Source organism: Lepisosteus platostomus, chromosome 5, assembly GCF_059453375.1.
Source record: "Lepisosteus platostomus isolate fLepPlt1 chromosome 5, fLepPlt1.hap1, whole genome shotgun sequence".
In the NCBI taxonomy this organism is placed as follows: domain Eukaryota; kingdom Metazoa; phylum Chordata; class Actinopteri; order Semionotiformes; family Lepisosteidae; genus Lepisosteus; species Lepisosteus platostomus.
Window position 1 is genome coordinate 42,761,168 of NC_142615.1, and position 17,884 is coordinate 42,779,051.

A 17,884-nucleotide genomic window follows, 5' to 3' on the forward strand; every position below is an offset into this window, starting at 1 on the left:
CCAGGGACAGGCCGCCACTTTCACTGGGTGGCGCACCGTCGCTGTGGCAGCATGGTAGGTCGGAGCCGATTTCAGAGATCCTGTAACCAGCACCTGTCTGAGAAACTGTTCACTGCCCCGACAGACAGGGAAGCCTGTTATCACTGGACTCAGTTCCTCTATCCTGGCAGTGTGGGACACTCTCTTCAGACTAAAGAGACTCAGTTCCTCCAGCCTGTCATTATGGGACACTCCCTTCAGACTAAAGAGACACAGTTCCTCCAGCCTGTCATTATGGGACACTCCCTTCAAACTAAAGAGACTCAGTTCCTTCAGCCTGTCAATGTGAAACACTGCCTTCAGAGTAAAGAGACACAGTTCCTCCAGCCTGTCAGTGTGGGACACTCTCTTCAGACTAAAGAGACTTTGTTCCCTCAGCCTGGCAGTGTGAAACACTGCCTTTAGACTAAAGAGACTCAGTTCCTTCAGCCTGGCAGTGTGAAACACTGCCTTCAGACTAAAGGGACTCAGTTCCTTCAGCCTGTCGGTGTGGGACACTCCCTTCAGACTAAAGGGACTCAGTCCCATAAGATTAAAGAGACTCTGTTCCTCCAGCCTGTCATTATCGGACACTCCCTTCAGACTAAAGTGACTCAGTTCCTTCAGCCTGTCAGTGTGAAACACTGCCTTCAGACTAAAGAGACTCAGTTCCTCCAGCCTGTCAGTGGGGGACACTCTCTTCAGACTAAAGAGACTCAGTTCCTCCAGCCTGTTGGTGTGGGACACTCCCTTCAGACTAAAAGGACTCGGTTCCTCCAGCCTGTCGGTGTAGGACAGCCAGGCATGGGGAGGACACACATGGGGGGGGGGGGGGGGGGGGGGCTTGGCGCTTCGAGGCAGCAGCGCTGCCCTGGTTTCCACTTGAGATGACGAATCTTCAGAGCAACCTGACTTGTTGCCACAACACGAGGCGTAGCCCCTGCCTAGCGGGTTAACCATTAACCCCCTTGTGATTTCGTTTTTCAGCTCCTGGGCTGTGGTCTCTATTCCTGTTCCTGTTCCTGGTCCGTTTGCTCATAAGGGGACCAAAGCTGCTGTTGTTTAGGGGCTTGGAGACGCTCTTCCACAATTCTGTCCCCTCCAGTCCCATCATCAGGTGAGTTGTGTGGCTCTCTTGGCGGTTTGTGTGGATCCTTCCTGGACAGCCTTTTAGGATTCATTTTTACGTTGTTGGATCAGTGCTATTGGTCTAGAAAGGGGTGCATTTTTCAGCTTTTCTCAAGACTGCAAAAAAAAACCCAGCAAAAGTGCTAGCAGGAGGCAGAGGACTTATGGGATAGTGTTGTGGTTCTGTTTAAAGAAACCAGTAACATTCAGGGCAAAATTTCCTTTTGCTTCTTTGTTGCTAGTTTTTACTGTTTTGTTACTTTATTGCCATTATTAACTACATCATTCTTCCTGTTTTTCCTTGTGATCAGTCTGATATACAGAGCCCTGCTAAGGTATTTGACGCTTTTTTAGAATCTATTTCCTTCGGGCCTCATGAGCACATTCAACGCTCAGTGGATTTTACAAGATGTGTGCAGTGCTCTTTGCATTTCATTACTTGTAGCCACAAGCCTTTGAACCGGCAATTCATATTTAGGTAGTGTCCACAACCCACTCCACACATTCAAAGTAAAAACCCCAAAAATAAATAGAGCATATGAAAGAAACACATGATTCTAACTCTTTGTATTGGCATACCTCAGTTATGTGCACAAAATTATCTTCACAAGCCACGCCATGAAAGTGGCCTCCCGTCTGTGTGCAATACTAGGGGTTCTCATGATTTCAGAATAAATTGTAGTAGTGAATTTCAAAGCAAAGATTCAATAATGAAAATGAAGGAGCTAGTTTTATAAAGCAGCAGATCAGGAGCAAGGTTTAAAACACCTCCAAGATGTTTGATATCCCTTGAAGCGCGGCGAAGTTGATCGTTAAGAAGTAAAAGGCCCGCCAGACAATATCTGTAGCCAGAAATCTGTGACTCGCACTCGATCCTCTCTTGTCTCCTGATACTGTATGTGAAAGATGTGATTAAGACAGCATTTTTCCCCCCACCTTAGAAATATTGCCCGCATTAGGCAGTTTTTATCAAGTGCCTGCTTCATGCATTTAGAACGTCAAGGCTTGTTATCCGCTGTTAGTGGATTTTGCATACGTGTCCTGCAAAGATCTCTTTTCGCAGCTAACCTTGATATTTCTCCCCAGTCAGAAGCGGGAGTGCTTTCTGTCGCTATCCCTCTCATCCGACCAAGAGCCAGACAGATGACCCGCTGTGCTTGTAACCCTGAATTCCTTTTGGCATGTCATCTTGCCCAACGAAGATCCTAGCTAGATCCAGAAAATTAAGCACATCCACTCCAAAACCCTCACAAATACTCTGCCTCTCCACTCCCCAAAGCAATCATTTCTGGTTTCGGCCTGTTGCCTTATTCAGGCGTAACGATTCTCCTCTCCAGCCTTTTGTTTCCTCTTCCTGCCTCTGTTCCTGATCCCGTTGGGGGCGTATTGGTCTGGGCCTCTGTGGCGCACTTGGTTAGTGCTTTCGCCTGTTAGTTAAAAGATGGGTATTTCAAGCCCACCAGGCGCTGTAGCTTGTAGTGTAGCGCGCTGGTTTGTGGTCGATGAGAGCCTGGGTTCAATTCCACAGACTTTCAGGGCGTTGTATGGCCAGCAGCCACTGGAGCTCAGCAGGTGGGAGCCTGGTCAGTACCTGGAGGGGAGACTCCTGGGAAAGCTGAGGCTGCTGCTGGGAGAGGTGTTAGTGGGGCCAGCAGGGGGCACTCACCCGGCGGTCTGGGTGGGTCCTGATGCCCCAGTATAGTGACTGGGGACACTATACCGTAAACAGGTGCTGTCCTTCAGATGAGATGTAAAACCGAGGTCCTGACTCAGAGGGCTGTCTGTGTGGAGTTTGCATGTTCTCCCTTTGTTGGCCTGAGTTTCCTCCAGGTGGTCCAGTTTCCTCCCACAGTCCAGAGCCAGGCTGGTGGGGTTAATTGACTTCTGGGAAAACTGGGCTCTGGTGTGAGTCTGTTTGTAATGGACTGGTGTTAGTGGGGTCAGCAGGGTGCGCTCACCCTGCGGTCTGTGTGGGTCCTGATGCCCCAGTATAGTGACGGGGGACACTATACTGTAAAAAGGTGCCGTCCTTCGGATGAGACATAAAACCGAGGTCCTGACTGTCTGTACTCATTAACAATCCCAGGGCGTTTCTCGGAAAGAGTAGGGGTGTAACCCCTGTGTCAAACAACTGCTCATTGTTCTTGGCTTTGTGAGCAAGGTCCTGAGCACAGAGTGAAATCAATATGCAAACTGGCACTCCCACTGGCCCCTAAATGGTGTCAAGGAGTTCAAAAACCAACTGGTTAGATACACTTGTAGCCAAAAGCCTTTGAACCGGCAATTCATATTTAGGTAGTGTCCACAACCCACTCCACACATTCAAAGTAAAAACCCCAAAAATAAATAGAGCATATGAAAGAAACACATGATTCTAACTCTTTGTATTGGCATACCTCAGTTATGTGCACAAAATTATCTTGACAGAGCAAACACCCGGCTCATGACTTTAAATACAGGAGGACAGAGCCAGAAGATAAGATAAGATAATTATAAGACGGGACTGCAGTTGAAAGAGCTGAAATCTGAAATCATTTGAAAGATTTGGGTGTCAAAAGCCCGACCATCATTCCTTCTCCAGCTCTTCTCAACTTCAGGGTTGGGTTGAATGTGCTGTGGAAGTCACGATGGATGTGTGGGCTCCGGGTTCTCTCTCAGCCGATACAAGACCCATCTAGTCTCATCTCTAATGCAACATACACAGTTTTTGCCCCTTTCATCTTGTACACATTGCGTGCACTACATGTTACTACCTAACCAAAGGCGTTAAAGTAATCGCTGGGATCTGTTGATTTCCCCTGTATCAGGAGCTTTGTTAATACATGATAAAGCTGTCTTTGGTTTAAAGGGGGACTACAATGCTAGTTTTATGTTTCTGGCTTAGAGAGAATCAGCATCGAAAGTCTAGACCACAATAAAAGCAAAATGTACACAGTAACTTGTAAAACTTCCCATTTACATCACAAAGCAGACTGAATCTACAGGTCTGCACAGCGCCGTGTTTTGCGATTTAGAACAAGGCAATTTCTAGACTCTCCATTCAGAGCTTTTCAGGTCACGGGGACAGCTCCAGCTCCAGCTCCAGCCCCCCCCCACACAGCACACAGCAGCTCTCAGTGGAGAGGAGAGCAGAGGGATGAAGCCAGTTCAGAGAGGGGGTTATTAGGAGGCCATGATGGGTAAAGACCAGGTTCCGCGATTCAGAACGAGGGCCACAAAACTCCCGGTGAGGTGAAACCATAAACACACAGGTCTGTGGATCCATCTCTTTTAATCCAGTAGAAATACTGCTCTGGACATCGAGATGGTTTTGCCCACAAATACTGCTTGTTAACCCTGCATGCAGATCACGTTGGGACATTTCTGTGTTATTCAAATTCCAGTGTAACACTTTTTTTTATCCGAACAGTAACTTGTTCCCCCCACAAATCAATGTTGCACAAGCCAGGAATCCTGCGGGGATATCGAAATCCGAATGCAAAACACCCAAACGCACTGGTTTTCTGGGGTCAGAGGTCAGCCGAGACGGAGCCCCCCCCCCCCCCCCATTTAACGGACATGAGGGAGATTTAAGCACCCAAGCGGTGCTGGGGTTTCTGGGATTTCTTTAAGGATGCAGACAAGGGCACTGTGGTGATTCGGCCTCAAAGCCATGAGGAGGATGGCGTCACAGATACGTCATACAGGCTCTGAAGGCTGGAGGTTTATTGCCCTTTGAGTTACAGCAGTGTGCTATTCAAGAGGAAGAGAGAATTATTAATTGCTTACACTTATATAGCGCTTTTCTGGACACTCCACTCAAAGCTCTTCACAGGTCATGGGGATCCCCTCCAACCCCACCAGTGTGCAGCCCCACCTGGATGATGCTCCAGCCCGCTCAGCACACAGCAGCTCTCAGTGGGGAGGAGAGCAGAGGAATGAAGCCAGTTCAGAGAGGGGGGTTATTAGGAGGCCATGATGGGTAAAGGACAGGGGGGGAATTTGGTCAGGACACCGGGGTAAAATCCCTACTCTTTTCCAGAAACACCCTGGGATTGTTAATGAGCACAGAGAGTCAGGACCTCAGTTTTACGTCTCATCCTTCACTATACTGGGGCATCAGGACCCACACAGACTGCAGGGAGAGCGCCCCCTGCTGTCCCCACTAACCACTCTCCCAGCAGCAGCCTCAGCTTTCCCAGGAGTCTTCCCTCCAGGGACTGGCCAGGCTCTCACCTGCTGAGCTCGAGTGGGGGGCAGCCAGCTGGGGGAGCTACAGGGTGATATGGCTGCTGGCCATAAGGAAGGAGAGAGACTGCAGGCAGAGAGAGAGTCTCTTGAAGTCTCTTGTCTGTAGATCTTATGTTAATTGTATATGTTTTGGCAACACTGACTTATTCATTGGTCATGCCAATAAGGCATCGTGAATTGAATCAAGTCTCTTGTAGCTGGCCAGGGGGCATAAGAGAGCAAGGAAGTTTGGGGTGCCCCCTCCTTATATACTGTAGGGTGAAGAGGGGGAGCAGAACAGGGGGTAACAGCACAGTCCGGCACTTGAGGGGCAGTGGAATTCAACAGTAGGTAATGAAGGAAGAAGAACGGCACCGTCAGTCAAAATGAATGTCAATAAAATGTGTGGGACCGCAAATCTGCGTTCAGGTAGAAATCCTGCTTCGCCAGATGTGACCTCGCCCCACATTGACCCCTTGGGTCGAAACCTGAGCCTTTCTCGTTCTGTCACAAATGATCGGAAAGCAGTGGCTTCAAAAAGCTCTTGGACCATGAATGTGTGTCTCCCCCCTTTTTTTTCCCCCACCGTTTGCCGCAGGTAAAGCACCGTGCCAATGACATCATTGGCGACCCAGTTGCTGTGACGCCAGTCCACCGCAAAGTCACTGGCTTGACATCACATTTCACGGTGCTGCCGGTGTACGGGGGGCCTGAATCCTTTGGAAGATACAGCTCACTCTGTCGGAGGCCCGCAGTGCGAGGCCGCAGCAAATCGGCGTTCAGGTAGAAATTCTGCTTCGTGCGAGCCAGATGTGACCTCGCCCCATGTTGACCCCTTGAGTCGAAACCTGAGCCTTTCTCGTTCTGTCACAAATGATCGGAAAGGAGTGGCTTCAAAAAGCTCCTGGACCATGGATGTGTGTCTCCCCCTTTTTTTTCCCCCACCGTTGGCCGCAGGTAAAGCGCCGTGCCAGGTAAAGACCCGGTTGCTGTGACGCCAGTCCATCACTGGCTTGACATCACACCCGAGCCACAGTGACATCACACCCGATGTCTCAGCCCTCCTTTAGTCATAGTCTTTAGTCATTTTTCTGTTTCTTTGTGCAGGAGACATGGCCACCACCACCTCCAAGTATTTGCAGTGTGCCCTGGCAGGATTTGTCCTGGGGGTTATAGTGACGTTCGGGTACGTACAGCCCAGAGTTTGCTTTATAGCTTGGCCGTGGTTGATGCGGCCAGATTGAGAAAACTGTCTATTTTGTCAAACGAATTTCAAAGAATACTCATGCTTTGGCGGTATTAACAGATCACCACTTTACATTTCACTTCGTATTTATGGGCTTACAGACAGTACATCCATGCATTTTTCTAGCTGCTTCTTTCAAATCTCGGTCGTTGGGGAGCTGCAGTCTGTACCAGCAGGGTTCACCCTGGACAGGACACCAGTCTATTACAACACACACACACACACACACACACACACACACACACACACACACACACACACACACACACACACACACACACACACACATTACTCCAATTGACCTACCAGCATGTCCAGGAACTCGGGGAGGAAGCTGGAGCTGCCCATGGTAATCCATGCAGACACGGGTAGAACATGCAAACGCCACACAGACAGCACCCCAGGTCCCAAAGTGAACCCAGAGCGCCCAGTGATTTAAGGTTGCAATGCTAGCAACTGCACCACTGAATCATATATTTTTTTAACCTGCTTGCGCAACCCAAAAGTTACAGTTTTGCAATGCGTTGACAAATAACAAATAATAGGCTAAGACAAATAACTTAGTTATTTACAGTGTTGCCAGAATGTTGCCTTTGCGTGGCTGTTTTTCTCCTGTATTTCAGCTCTCCATTTGTGCTCAGATCCCCACCCCCCTGAGGGGGTGTTTGTAACCTTGAGTTACTCAAATGATAACGCCCGGTGGTTTATGGTATGTGGATGGTGTGTTGCAGTGTCAGTGAGAGTGCCGTGGGTGGGACTATTGGTGTGCTGGTTGTTCTTTCTTACCTAAGGCATAGACAATCCATCCACCTCTTGGTCATCCTGAGTGGCGTTTCTTTGAGCAAAATATTCCTCCTGTCCTGACTGGAGGGAGCTCACCCAGCTGTGTCTGGAGAGAAGCCAGGGTATCGGCTTCAACCACGCGGCTGGGCAGCTTGTTCCACACCTCCACCACCCTTTGTGTAAAGAAGTGCCTCGTGTTCTCGGTCCCCAAGTGCTCTTCCTTGCAATTTGCACTTTTGTCCCCTGCTCAGTGTTTCACTTTTCATTTTAAAGAAGTTGTCTGTGTTTTCTCTCTCAATGAATTTTGAAAAATGAGATTAGAGTTGCCTCTTATGAGTTGGCTGACTGAAGTGCTTCCCTGGAATGTTGCTTGAAGTGCTTTGCCTTCCAATCCTCATTCTTTCAGACACATTAACACAAAATGTGTCTGAAAGTGATAAGATAAGGATAATAGAACAATTAATAATGATTATGTAGTGCCAGAGTAAGCATAAAAATCCCTAAAGGCATTCTTTTGTAATCCATTCTGCATGAGCTGCCTCACTAAACAAATGGGTGATGAATCAAAATCAAGACTGAAAGCGTTCAAACGTTTTGTTTTGCATACACCGAATTATTGAGATTCTTGCACGTGGTCACGTGAAATGGGATTAAGCCAAAATGCATCACACTCAAGCTGTGCTTTCCAATAGACTAAAGAATAGGGAAGGAAAGACCTCTAGACCTCATGAGACAAAGTCCTAGTGATTGGGTACATAAAGAAATTCAAATGATCAGAATGGCCTGAACAAGGGTTAAGCATGATGGGATTCTGTGTGGCGTGACATAGGATGGAAATTGGCAATGGTTGTTCAGCTCCTTCTTGGCTTTTTTTCCCTGTGTTATGTAGTTCTGGGAAGAAGTTAGCTGCTCGTTGTGAAGATATGTGTGTTATCCTCTGAGTGCGTCTGTGTTTGTAGGGTAGAGTCAATAGTGCTGGGAAGGTCATGGTGAAGACGAGAGCTGAAGTGAGTTTTATATCCAGCAGGGCTGAGCTAAGTCAGCCTGATGGCTTTATAAAGGTTGTTTCATTCACCCACCTGGCCCCAGTTATCCCTTTGAAGAGGAGCGGGGAACGCTGTTTTTATAGTTTGGGGTTAGAAAGATCCAGCGTGGATGAGGGATGAGTGCATTTCAAATTGCAAAAAAAAAACATGTGCACAGTAACACAGTAACAGTAATAGATCACATTTCCAGGTCTGCCCAGCACCATGTTCTGTGATTCAAAAAGAGGCAACAAAATGTCCGGTGAGGAGGAGCGGCCCTGTGACACTGTAAACAAGCAGGCTTGTGGATCTGTCTCTTTTTGATCCAGTACAAATACTCCTTTCAACTTCCAGTCGGTTTTGCCCACAAATACTGCGTATTTGTTAACTTTGCATGCAGATCACATTGGAACATTTCTGTGGTGTAATGTCTGCTGCACAACCTGGACTTATTCCTCCATACCTCACATTGCCTTAATCATCACAGGGACTAGTGAGCAGGAAGGGCTCCATCACGTCACGCTTCGGGGGAACTCGAAGGCGAGTTTGCGACAACATGAACACCCCCTGCTTCATCGGTTTCCCCCCCATCTCTCCCGAACACACTGCTGTGTCCAGTACAGTATGACTCCATGATCCAAGGATGTACACTGACATTGCCACATTCAGTTAAGAGCCTGTTTGTACAGGCAAATCCTCAGAGCATTGAATAGGAACTTGAACAGAAAGGCACTTTGCATGATTTGGATTATCTTCATGAGCGTGTGAGACCACGTGCTGCTGCGTAAAGTATGAGGTCTTCCTCCACGTGATATAGCAGGAGATACAGGAACAGGAGTTATAAGGTTATGAAAACATGATGTAAAAGGGTTTGTCCCCACTTTTGTAATGAATATCTGGTGTTGTTTCATCCACAGATATTTAGGCACTAAACCTCCAGCGATTCTGAGTCGCATTGCATGGTAAGTATACTTCAGCGATGCTCCTATCAAGACCTTTTAAGATTCATGACATATATGTCTAGGTTATATACTGTATATATCATCCATCTATTTTCTAATCTCTTTATCCAGTCAAGAGTCATGGAAGAGCCAGAGCCTATCCCAGCAAGCAACAGGCACAAGGTAGGATCTACCCTAGATGGGCCGCCAGTCTATTGCAGAGCACACACAGACACGCGCACGCTCACGTGCACACTCGCACCAGGGCCTCTTCTCCCAGAAGCCAGTTGGCCTACTGCTACGTCTTTGGGCAGTGGGAGGAAAGCCTTCGAAATGTAGGGGGAACATGCAAACTCCACGCAAACAGTGCTTCAGGAACTGAACTCAAGGCCCCAGTCCTCTGAAGTAGTGCCAGCATGCTGCCCAGGTTTAGATACAAATCTTTGGAATTATGTTGAATACTTCTGCATAAAAAAACTTACTTCCCAGCACCTGTTCTGCTCCACACATGGTTGTACTTCAAAGCCTGGGAGAATTTAAAAAGAAAGCCTTTTAAACTCATTTTATTAAGGGCTTCTCGATAATAACAGCTCTTCTCCGTTCTATTTTTCTTAGTGCCCCTCCCAAATACAGTAGGAAATACTGGAACAACATTCCAGGGATTAATGTCAGTCCAGAGGGGTAGGTATTGTCTTTCATCCGTTTGAGAAACATTTCCAGTGAGTTTCTGGTAAAAGTCAAGTCATCTTTAAATCCTAAAAGAATCCTAAATTAATCAATTCAACCCCACGTTATCTTGTGAACTAGCTTGTTAGAATGATTTGACTTGGAAGCACCAAATGAAAACACACACATGAAAATGCATTAGCAAGTTCAGTTTAAATTGTTTAAAACCTCAGAAATGGGATTTCAGGCCCAGCAAACTTTGACTTGGGAAGGATACACAGAACAGGCCTGGCGAGGGTCTTGAATTGAAGGGACCCCCTTGGAGATCTAGCCAGAAACACTGGATAAAAATATCCAGAACAAAAACAGGGGGAAAAACATTTTTCAAAAGTCTGTTTTGCAAGTTGTGGCACACCTAGGATATAATTTTATCTTTCCAGGTCTTCTCTTGTGTGTTTGCTGCCTTAGATGAAAAATAAGAGATTATTGAAAAAAAAAGAATTTTGTGTGTGATTTTTTTTTTTAATGAAGACTGGTTTTGGAAGGATTTTCTCTGCCTTCCAAATATGTGAAATAAATATTTCTACTTGTTATATCAGCATTCTCTTTAGCCAGTTGAAAAAAACTTTTATTGTGTGCTTCTTTAGCATGTAAAGTTAGTTTTAACTCTGGAAATGTGCTTTTTTTCCCCAAGGGATGTTGAAAATAACATTGGTGTTATGTTTTGATTTTGCTGGGAACAATATTTATAATACGCCCATGGTGCAGTTTCTGTCTGAAGTGCTGTTGTCAATATTATGCAATTGATTTGTTTCTTGCAAACAAGTTGTGCTGTTGTGAAAACAAACTTTATGGTTGTATTTCGAAGATATTGGAGAACATTTGCATTTGCAGTACTTGGAGAAACGCTTAAAAATAGTTTGCTTATGGAGATGAAAAGTGAACTCTTAACTGTAGTTTATGCGTTGGTCCGGATGGGGACAAAATGGCGGTATAGTCTCTCCCTTAATGCTATAAGAGTACAGATTTTGACAATGTCTTACGTAAAACGCTTGTCTTAAGATTTATCCCTTTTTAATCCAGTCGGGAAGTAAGTGAACATATCTTGAAGTACCTCTCTATGACAATGATTCTGTTTGTTATCTCTGGAGCTGTCTTATACCTTACTTCAGAATAACCCAAGTCCTCGCATCCCTGCACTGGCTTCCAGTCAATAATGAATTCAAGTGATGTCTGCTATAAAGTTTTGTATCGTATTTTTTCCATCAGTTGCATTCCATCCCCTGATTTGAATAGCGTTCCATAGTGGTCTTTGGATAATGGGCACGTAATGTCTTAAGTGAATCAGTTATTGATATCATGGGCCTTAGTTACTGTGTAGCTTGCTGATCTTTAATCACCAGGGTGGAATGTAGTCTGTGTGGGCTCTCCATGCTACCAGTTACGGGGGATATGCCAGAGCTCCAGTACTTATAATCACTGGCCTGGACCCAAATGTCTACTAGATGTACTGTAAGAGCACAGCCCAGTTTGGACCACATTTCCCAGTAATCTGTAGGTTAAGGAAGTGCTGCCCTTAGTCATCTGACCAGTTTTGGGAAGACAATTGGCAAGGGGACTAAAACCAGGTTAAAAAAAAGCAGCAGCTCCTTCATCCCCCGGAGGATTCTGGGGAATGTAGTCCAGACATCTTATTGCACAAATGGAATTATCCCCAAAATAAAATACATATAGCAGTTTACTTACTATATCACTCACACTAAAGACGACAAATACACATTTCTTGTTTGTAAAGAGGAAATGTTTTGGACATCGATGTCCCAATAATTGTGTGGACTGTATATCTGACAACCGTATGACTGTCGATTGCTGTTGCTGGAGATCTTTCAAAGTAAGATACGACTTTATTGACCCCCAAAGAGAAAATTGAGGCGTTACAGCAGCCCAGCCCAAAAAAAGCAAGGATCAGACTAAGCTAAAACCAGAATAACCACAGCATTAGAATAATTAAATAAGTACGTAGAATACAAAATAAAATAAATAAAATTGACAATATGGGTGTGTGCAAAATATGTTTATAGACACTGTAAAGCAATAAAAGATGTGCAAAATGTCCAGAAAACATTTTGTATAAATGGTATATTAATGCAGTTTCAAAAAGTGCATGAGTGTAACATGCTGTCCATAGATGAGCAGATGAAGGGCTAACAGTCCTAGCCTAGGGCAGCGTTATACACCCTGACAGCCGCCGGGAGGAAAGACCTGCAGAAACGTTCCCCTGAAGACTGTAGCTGGAGCAGTCTGTTGCCAAAAGAGCTCTGCTGCCTAACAGTCCCATGTAGTGGATGAGAGGCGTCATTAGCAAGACAGATTCACCTCCCTGATGTCCTAACAGTGTCACGGAGCACGACTGGACAAGTGTTTTGTGCTGGATCAAGGAGAAGTAACATGCCCTGCCTGTCACTACAACAGCACGACTTAAATGTGTGATGAATGCAATCCCAGCTCACACAGATTTAAGAGTGCCCAGCTCCATCTGTTGGTCAGTAATAATAATAATAATAATAATAATAATAATAATAATAATTGCTTAAACTTATATAGTGCTTTTCTGGACACCCCACTCAAAGCGCTTTACAGGTAATGGGGAATCCCACTACCGCCACCAATGTGCAGTCCCACCTGGATAATACTTAATGATACTTTGATAATTCAGTATCAGAATTAATCCTGTAGTTGCCCAAGTCCAAGCGATGATCTGCTTGACAAATGTCAAATGAAAACCCTTGTCTTCCTTCTTTCAGGTTAGTTTACAAACAGACCAAAGTCATGGAGCCCCTGTGAGTATTCAAATCCTCATATTTCTCATGTTGAGTCTGACTGCCTTGCTGTTAACATGGTCAAACTGAAACGTTTCTTTTTTTAACTAGATGCTTTTGACAGCCCTTAAATGAAATAAAGTTGATAAGTAAAGGAAATTTGACACTTCCTGTTGGCTTTGCCTGGAAATAAAGACAATGCATCTGAGCTGCTGCCCTCTCCTGGCTGGTCTGTGTCATAACACTGTCACCTCCGGGTTTCAATCCCTGCGATCATAAGTAAAAATGAGGCGCCAGCTGGAACTGGGGTCTCCAGATTTCTGATTTCTGATTTTGTGTCACAGGAGGAGAGACGTGCTGACCGTCACCCCCTGGATGGCTCCTATCGTCTGGGATGGGACCTTTGACCCCTTGATCATCGACAGCATCTACAAACCCCTCAATGCCACCATAGCAACCACCGTCTTCGCGGTCGGCAAGTAAGACGTGTTGATCACAAAGAGTACTTAACAAAAATATGTCTTCTGTATCCGTGACTTCTTTTAGAATGTGCTCTCCTACACTGGGAGGAGGCACTGTTCCAGATCCCCTGTATCATGACTAAGAGAGCATTTACTTTCTTTCTAACTAAAAGCATTCTATTGTTGAACACTAAAACAAAAAGAGGCTGGCCTCTTATCACTACTGTTGTTTTTGGACTCTTTACAAGCTAATTGTTTGATTCAAATCTAATTCCAGCAGCCATATTGCTTTGCAACTCACAACTGGCAACCCCACTGGAGCTCAGCAGGTGTGAGTCTGGCCAGTACCTGGATGGGAGACTCCTGGGAAAGCTGAGGCTGCTGCTGGGAGAGGTGTTAGTGGGGTCAGCAGGGGGTGCTCACACTGCTGTCCATGTGGGTCCTCATGCCCCATTATAGTGATGGGGACACTATACTGAAAACAGGCGCCGTCCTTCGGATGAGACGTAAAATTGAGGTCCTGACTCTGTGGTCATTAACAATCCCAGGGCGTTTCTCGAAATTTGGTGTCCTGGCCAAATTTCCCATTGGCCTTTACCAATCATGGCTTCCTAATAATCCCCATTAATGAATTGGCTTCATCACTCTGCTCTCCTCCCCACTGAGAGCTGGTGTGTGGGGAGCTTTCTGGCGCACTATGGCTGCCATTGCATCATCAATTATTGCATCAATTATTATTATTATTATTGTAACGCAACGGGGGCTCAGGCGGGCGCCCTTGCCGCATCTGGTCGGCCCCATCCCGACTGGAGGCTCGAACCCGGGACTTCCGCGTCTCTCTGCAGCGACCTAGCCCCGTGAGCCAAAGAGAGATCTCTCCACAGCCCAGTAGCTGTGGTCCTGCTATCACAGGGAAGGGCGGTGACGTCACCCGCTCTGGTACGCCGGCTCTTACACACTGCTTGTCGGCCGTAAGCGTTACACTCTCCCCCGCTTAAATCGCCGTCCCCGGCGAAGGGCTATCCCGCCCCGCTTCTGACACCAATGTAACGCAACGGGGGCTCAGGCGGGCGCCCTTGCCGCATTAGGTCGGCCCAAAGTATAGGTGGCTCGAACCCGGGACTTCCGCGTCTCTCTGCAGCGACCTAGCCCCGTGAGCTAAAGAGAGATCTCTCCACAGCCCAGTAGCTGTGGTCCTGCTATCACAGGGAAGGGCGGTGACGTCACCCGCTCTGGTACGCCGGCTCTTACACACACTGCTTGTCGGCCGTAAGCGTTACATTATTAATGGTACTGGAGTTCTGATTGAGCAGTGCCGTTGAATGTTTTGTATTATGGTATTGCACTGTTCTTGTACCGTATTATTATTGTCGAAAATGTTACGTGTTCATGAGCTTTTGATGTGCAAGACAAGTTCCCTCAAGGGCAAAAGAGGTCGATGCAATTCACTTCTGGATTCCTGGTTGAGGGGTAAACCATTTTAGCAAAACACAAATTCAGGCTGGGAGATTTAACTGGCTCTGGGGGGGGGGGACTAAACTCTTAGTGTTGATTTTTGAATACATTTCACTTCGTATAGGCAAGATCTCGAAAATGCCTGGAAAAAGGAGTCGACAGGAAAAATCTCTAGCAGGGCTGAAATTTAGGATCCGCTATTGAAAAGGCCCTGGAAAGGGAAAATATCTCTTCCGAGGGGTAGAGAAAAAAGAGTGGAGTGTCCAGGAAAGCAGCGGGAATATGGCAGGGTACACCTTGGATGGGACTCCAGTCCATCTCATGGCAAATGCATAGACAGACGCGCACACACACACACTCACAGCAGGGCCAATTTTCCCCAGACGCCAATTTACCCACCAGCACATCTTTGGACTGTTGGAGGCAGCCGGAGCACCCAGAGGAAACCCACTCTAACCCAGGGTGAGATCATGCGAAATAGCACCCCAGGGCCCCATCACTGCAAAGAAGCAAAGACTAACCACCACATCCCCTCTGTTCCCGAACCATCCCCCCTCTTTTCCCAGGTACATGCGCTTCCTGAAGGGGTTCCTCGAGTCGGCAGAGAAGCACTACCTGGTGGGGTTCCGGGTGCACTACTACGTCTTCACGGACCAGCCGGGCGAGGTGCTGAAGGTGTCCCTGGCCCCCGGGAGGAACCTCACTGCCATCCAGGTGCCCAAGTTCGACCGCTGGCAGGAGATCTCCCTGAGGAGGATGGAGATCATCCGGAAGACCATCGAGGAGCAGATCCGGCGGGAGGCCCAGTATATTTACTGCCTGGACGTGGACATGCACTTCCAGAACCGCGTGGGGGCGGAGGTGCTGGGCGAGCTGGTGGCCGCCGTGCATGCCTGGTTCTATTACAGTCACCGGGACCAGTTCCCCTACGAGCGCCGGCCGGCCTCCACCGCCTACGTCCCCTTCAAACAGGGCGACTTCTACTACCAGGCGGCCGTGTTCGGGGGGCTCGTCGACAACGTGTACCGGCTGGTCAAGACCTGCGAGGAGAACCTGCTGGTGGACAAGAGGAACAACATCGAGGCGGCCTGGCAGGAGGAGAGCCACCTGAACAAGTACCTGATCCGCAACAAGCCCACCAAGGTGCTGTCTTCCGAGTACATGTGGGACGACCAGAAGCAGCGTGTGAATGAGGTCAGGGTCATCCGCTTCTCCACTGTCCGGAAGAACCTCGCCGAAGTCCGGGATAACTAGACAGCTGCAGCGGATCCTCCCGGATGTGCATTTGAGCCGCCAGTACTGACCGAAAGTGAGGCGTGATGGGCACATCCTGTCACAGGTTATGAGGCGTTTTCCCGGAGACGATTTGTCACGTTAGCGGTTCAGACGGGTTTAGTCAACCGTCCACGTCCAAGCGATTCGTCCAGAGACGGCTTTGCGTCTTGGGTTTGAATCTGTTACGGGAACATACCACAGTGGCTTAACCAACCTCTGACATCCCCCCCACCAACTGTCAACAGCAGCCGGTTCAACCTTACAGGAACACACACACGTTTTAATCTCATTCCATCCCTCCGTTTTCCGACCCCTTTATCCGATTCAGGGACGCAAAACCAGGGATGCCTCCTGGAATTGGACACGCGTTCTGTGCGAGGAGAGACGTGCAGGACGAGTAATTTGTCACTGTATTTTGTCATACAGTTCAAGAGCTTTTGAAATAAAAACTCCCTATCTGCAATATAACACAAGGTCCTGGTGAAAGTTTCTGTTCATGTGATCTGCAGTGATCTGCTGCATATTTGCAAGATGCTGATATAGGCTGCACGTGCACTCTTAAAACAAAGGGGAGCTGCACGGCTATTTTTATAGGTCTGGGTTAGAGAGAATCATCATTGATGAGTGCATTTCAAACCACAATAAAAGTAAAATGTACACAGTAACTTGTAAAACCTCCAATTTGCTTCACAAAATAGATTCAGTGAGGCAACAAGACTTCGGCTGAGGTGAAGCGGTCTTTATTACACTGTAAACAAGCAGGCTTGCGGATACGTGTCTTTTGATCTAACAGAAATATTGCTGTCAACCTCCAGGCTGTTGTGCCGATACGTGGAGCTGACTTGTTAACTCTGCATGCAGGTCGTGTTGGAACATTTCTGGAGTGAAATGTCTTCTGCACCACCTGCACTTGTTCACTCATCCATCGCATTACATCAGTCATCACAGTGAACTAGTGAGCAGGAAGGGCTACATCATGACGCTCTTTTTGTGGGAACTCTCGCCCTTGCCTGTGGGGAGACTAGGGATTTGCAACAACACGGTGCGTCACGGCACTTGCACAAAGCTTATGATTTTGTGCTTATTTCAGAATTTATCCAATTTTTCTAAACCGTCCATGGATTTATTTTGTTACTGGGGCTTAATCACCGGTATGAGAAATTGGGACTGCAGTTCCCCCATGAAGACGCGTCACAATTGTTGATACGTTTCTACATTTTTTTGTGCTTGTGTTGGTACATTTAAGACAATAGGGGGTTTGGGGGTTTGCATACTTCCTTAATATTTCAGTGTTTGACATTAGCTTGCCTGGCTGAGGAACCGAGAGCACTGGCCGAAGATCAGCACTGTCATAACCCACCTCCTTCATGAGGAATGAACCAGGGAGACAGCTACAAGGGTGAAGTTGAGGTGGAGGAAGAGGTGCTAGGTTTTCAGCCAGGGAGCTATTATGTTAAACACTGTTAAGCATTAAGACAGTCACACAACCCCTACTGCAATTTCCCTCACGGGATCAATAAAGTATCTATTTAGATTGTCATCTTAGCATCACGCCTTTTGTGTCAACATCTTTATTACACTTTTAGACACAAGTTATCAGACGAACTTAGGACCTCCCATTTACTTTCACTTGTAGTTGTTAGCAAGGGTCTGACAGCTCAGTTTATCACTCCTTATTATCCCAGCTGAGTCAGATGCTGCTCATCGCGACAGTGCACAGTGACAAGGCAGAATGCTAGTCCTTATGGACATGTTAAAGATGATGAAAATACTTACGATTTATAATGAAATAATAAATATATAAATAATGACATTTATTTTAGAAAATAAAACCTGTACGTAAAATAAATATTTTATT

General features: G+C 46.8%; 2 protein-coding genes across 2 annotated transcripts in view; both read left to right on the forward strand.

The window, feature by feature from the left end:
- The window catches only part of LOC148666772 (scavenger receptor cysteine-rich type 1 protein M130-like), a 361,406-nt gene that overhangs the window by 277,342 nt on the left and 66,180 nt on the right, over window positions 1-17,884 (forward strand). The gene's annotated exons all lie outside the window — the stretch shown is intronic.
- On the forward strand, window positions 12,826-16,499 carry LOC148666797 (globoside alpha-1,3-N-acetylgalactosaminyltransferase 1-like). Its single transcript, XM_088632566.1, has 3 exons — window positions 12,826-12,856; window positions 13,180-13,314; window positions 15,318-16,499. Exons 1-3 carry the CDS (start codon window positions 12,846-12,848, stop codon window positions 16,003-16,005), a joined length of 834 nt encoding a protein of 277 aa, XP_088488692.1. The 5' UTR covers window positions 12,826-12,845; the 3' UTR covers window positions 16,006-16,499.

What these genes read in the sequence shown, in the direction of transcription:
- LOC148666797 (XM_088632566.1), top strand. An exon ending in ACCGTCTTCGCGGTCGGCAA is followed by an intron (nt 13,315 to 15,317) that starts GTAAGACGTGTT and finishes CTCTTTTCCCAG; the next exon opens with GTACATGCGCTTCCTGAAGG.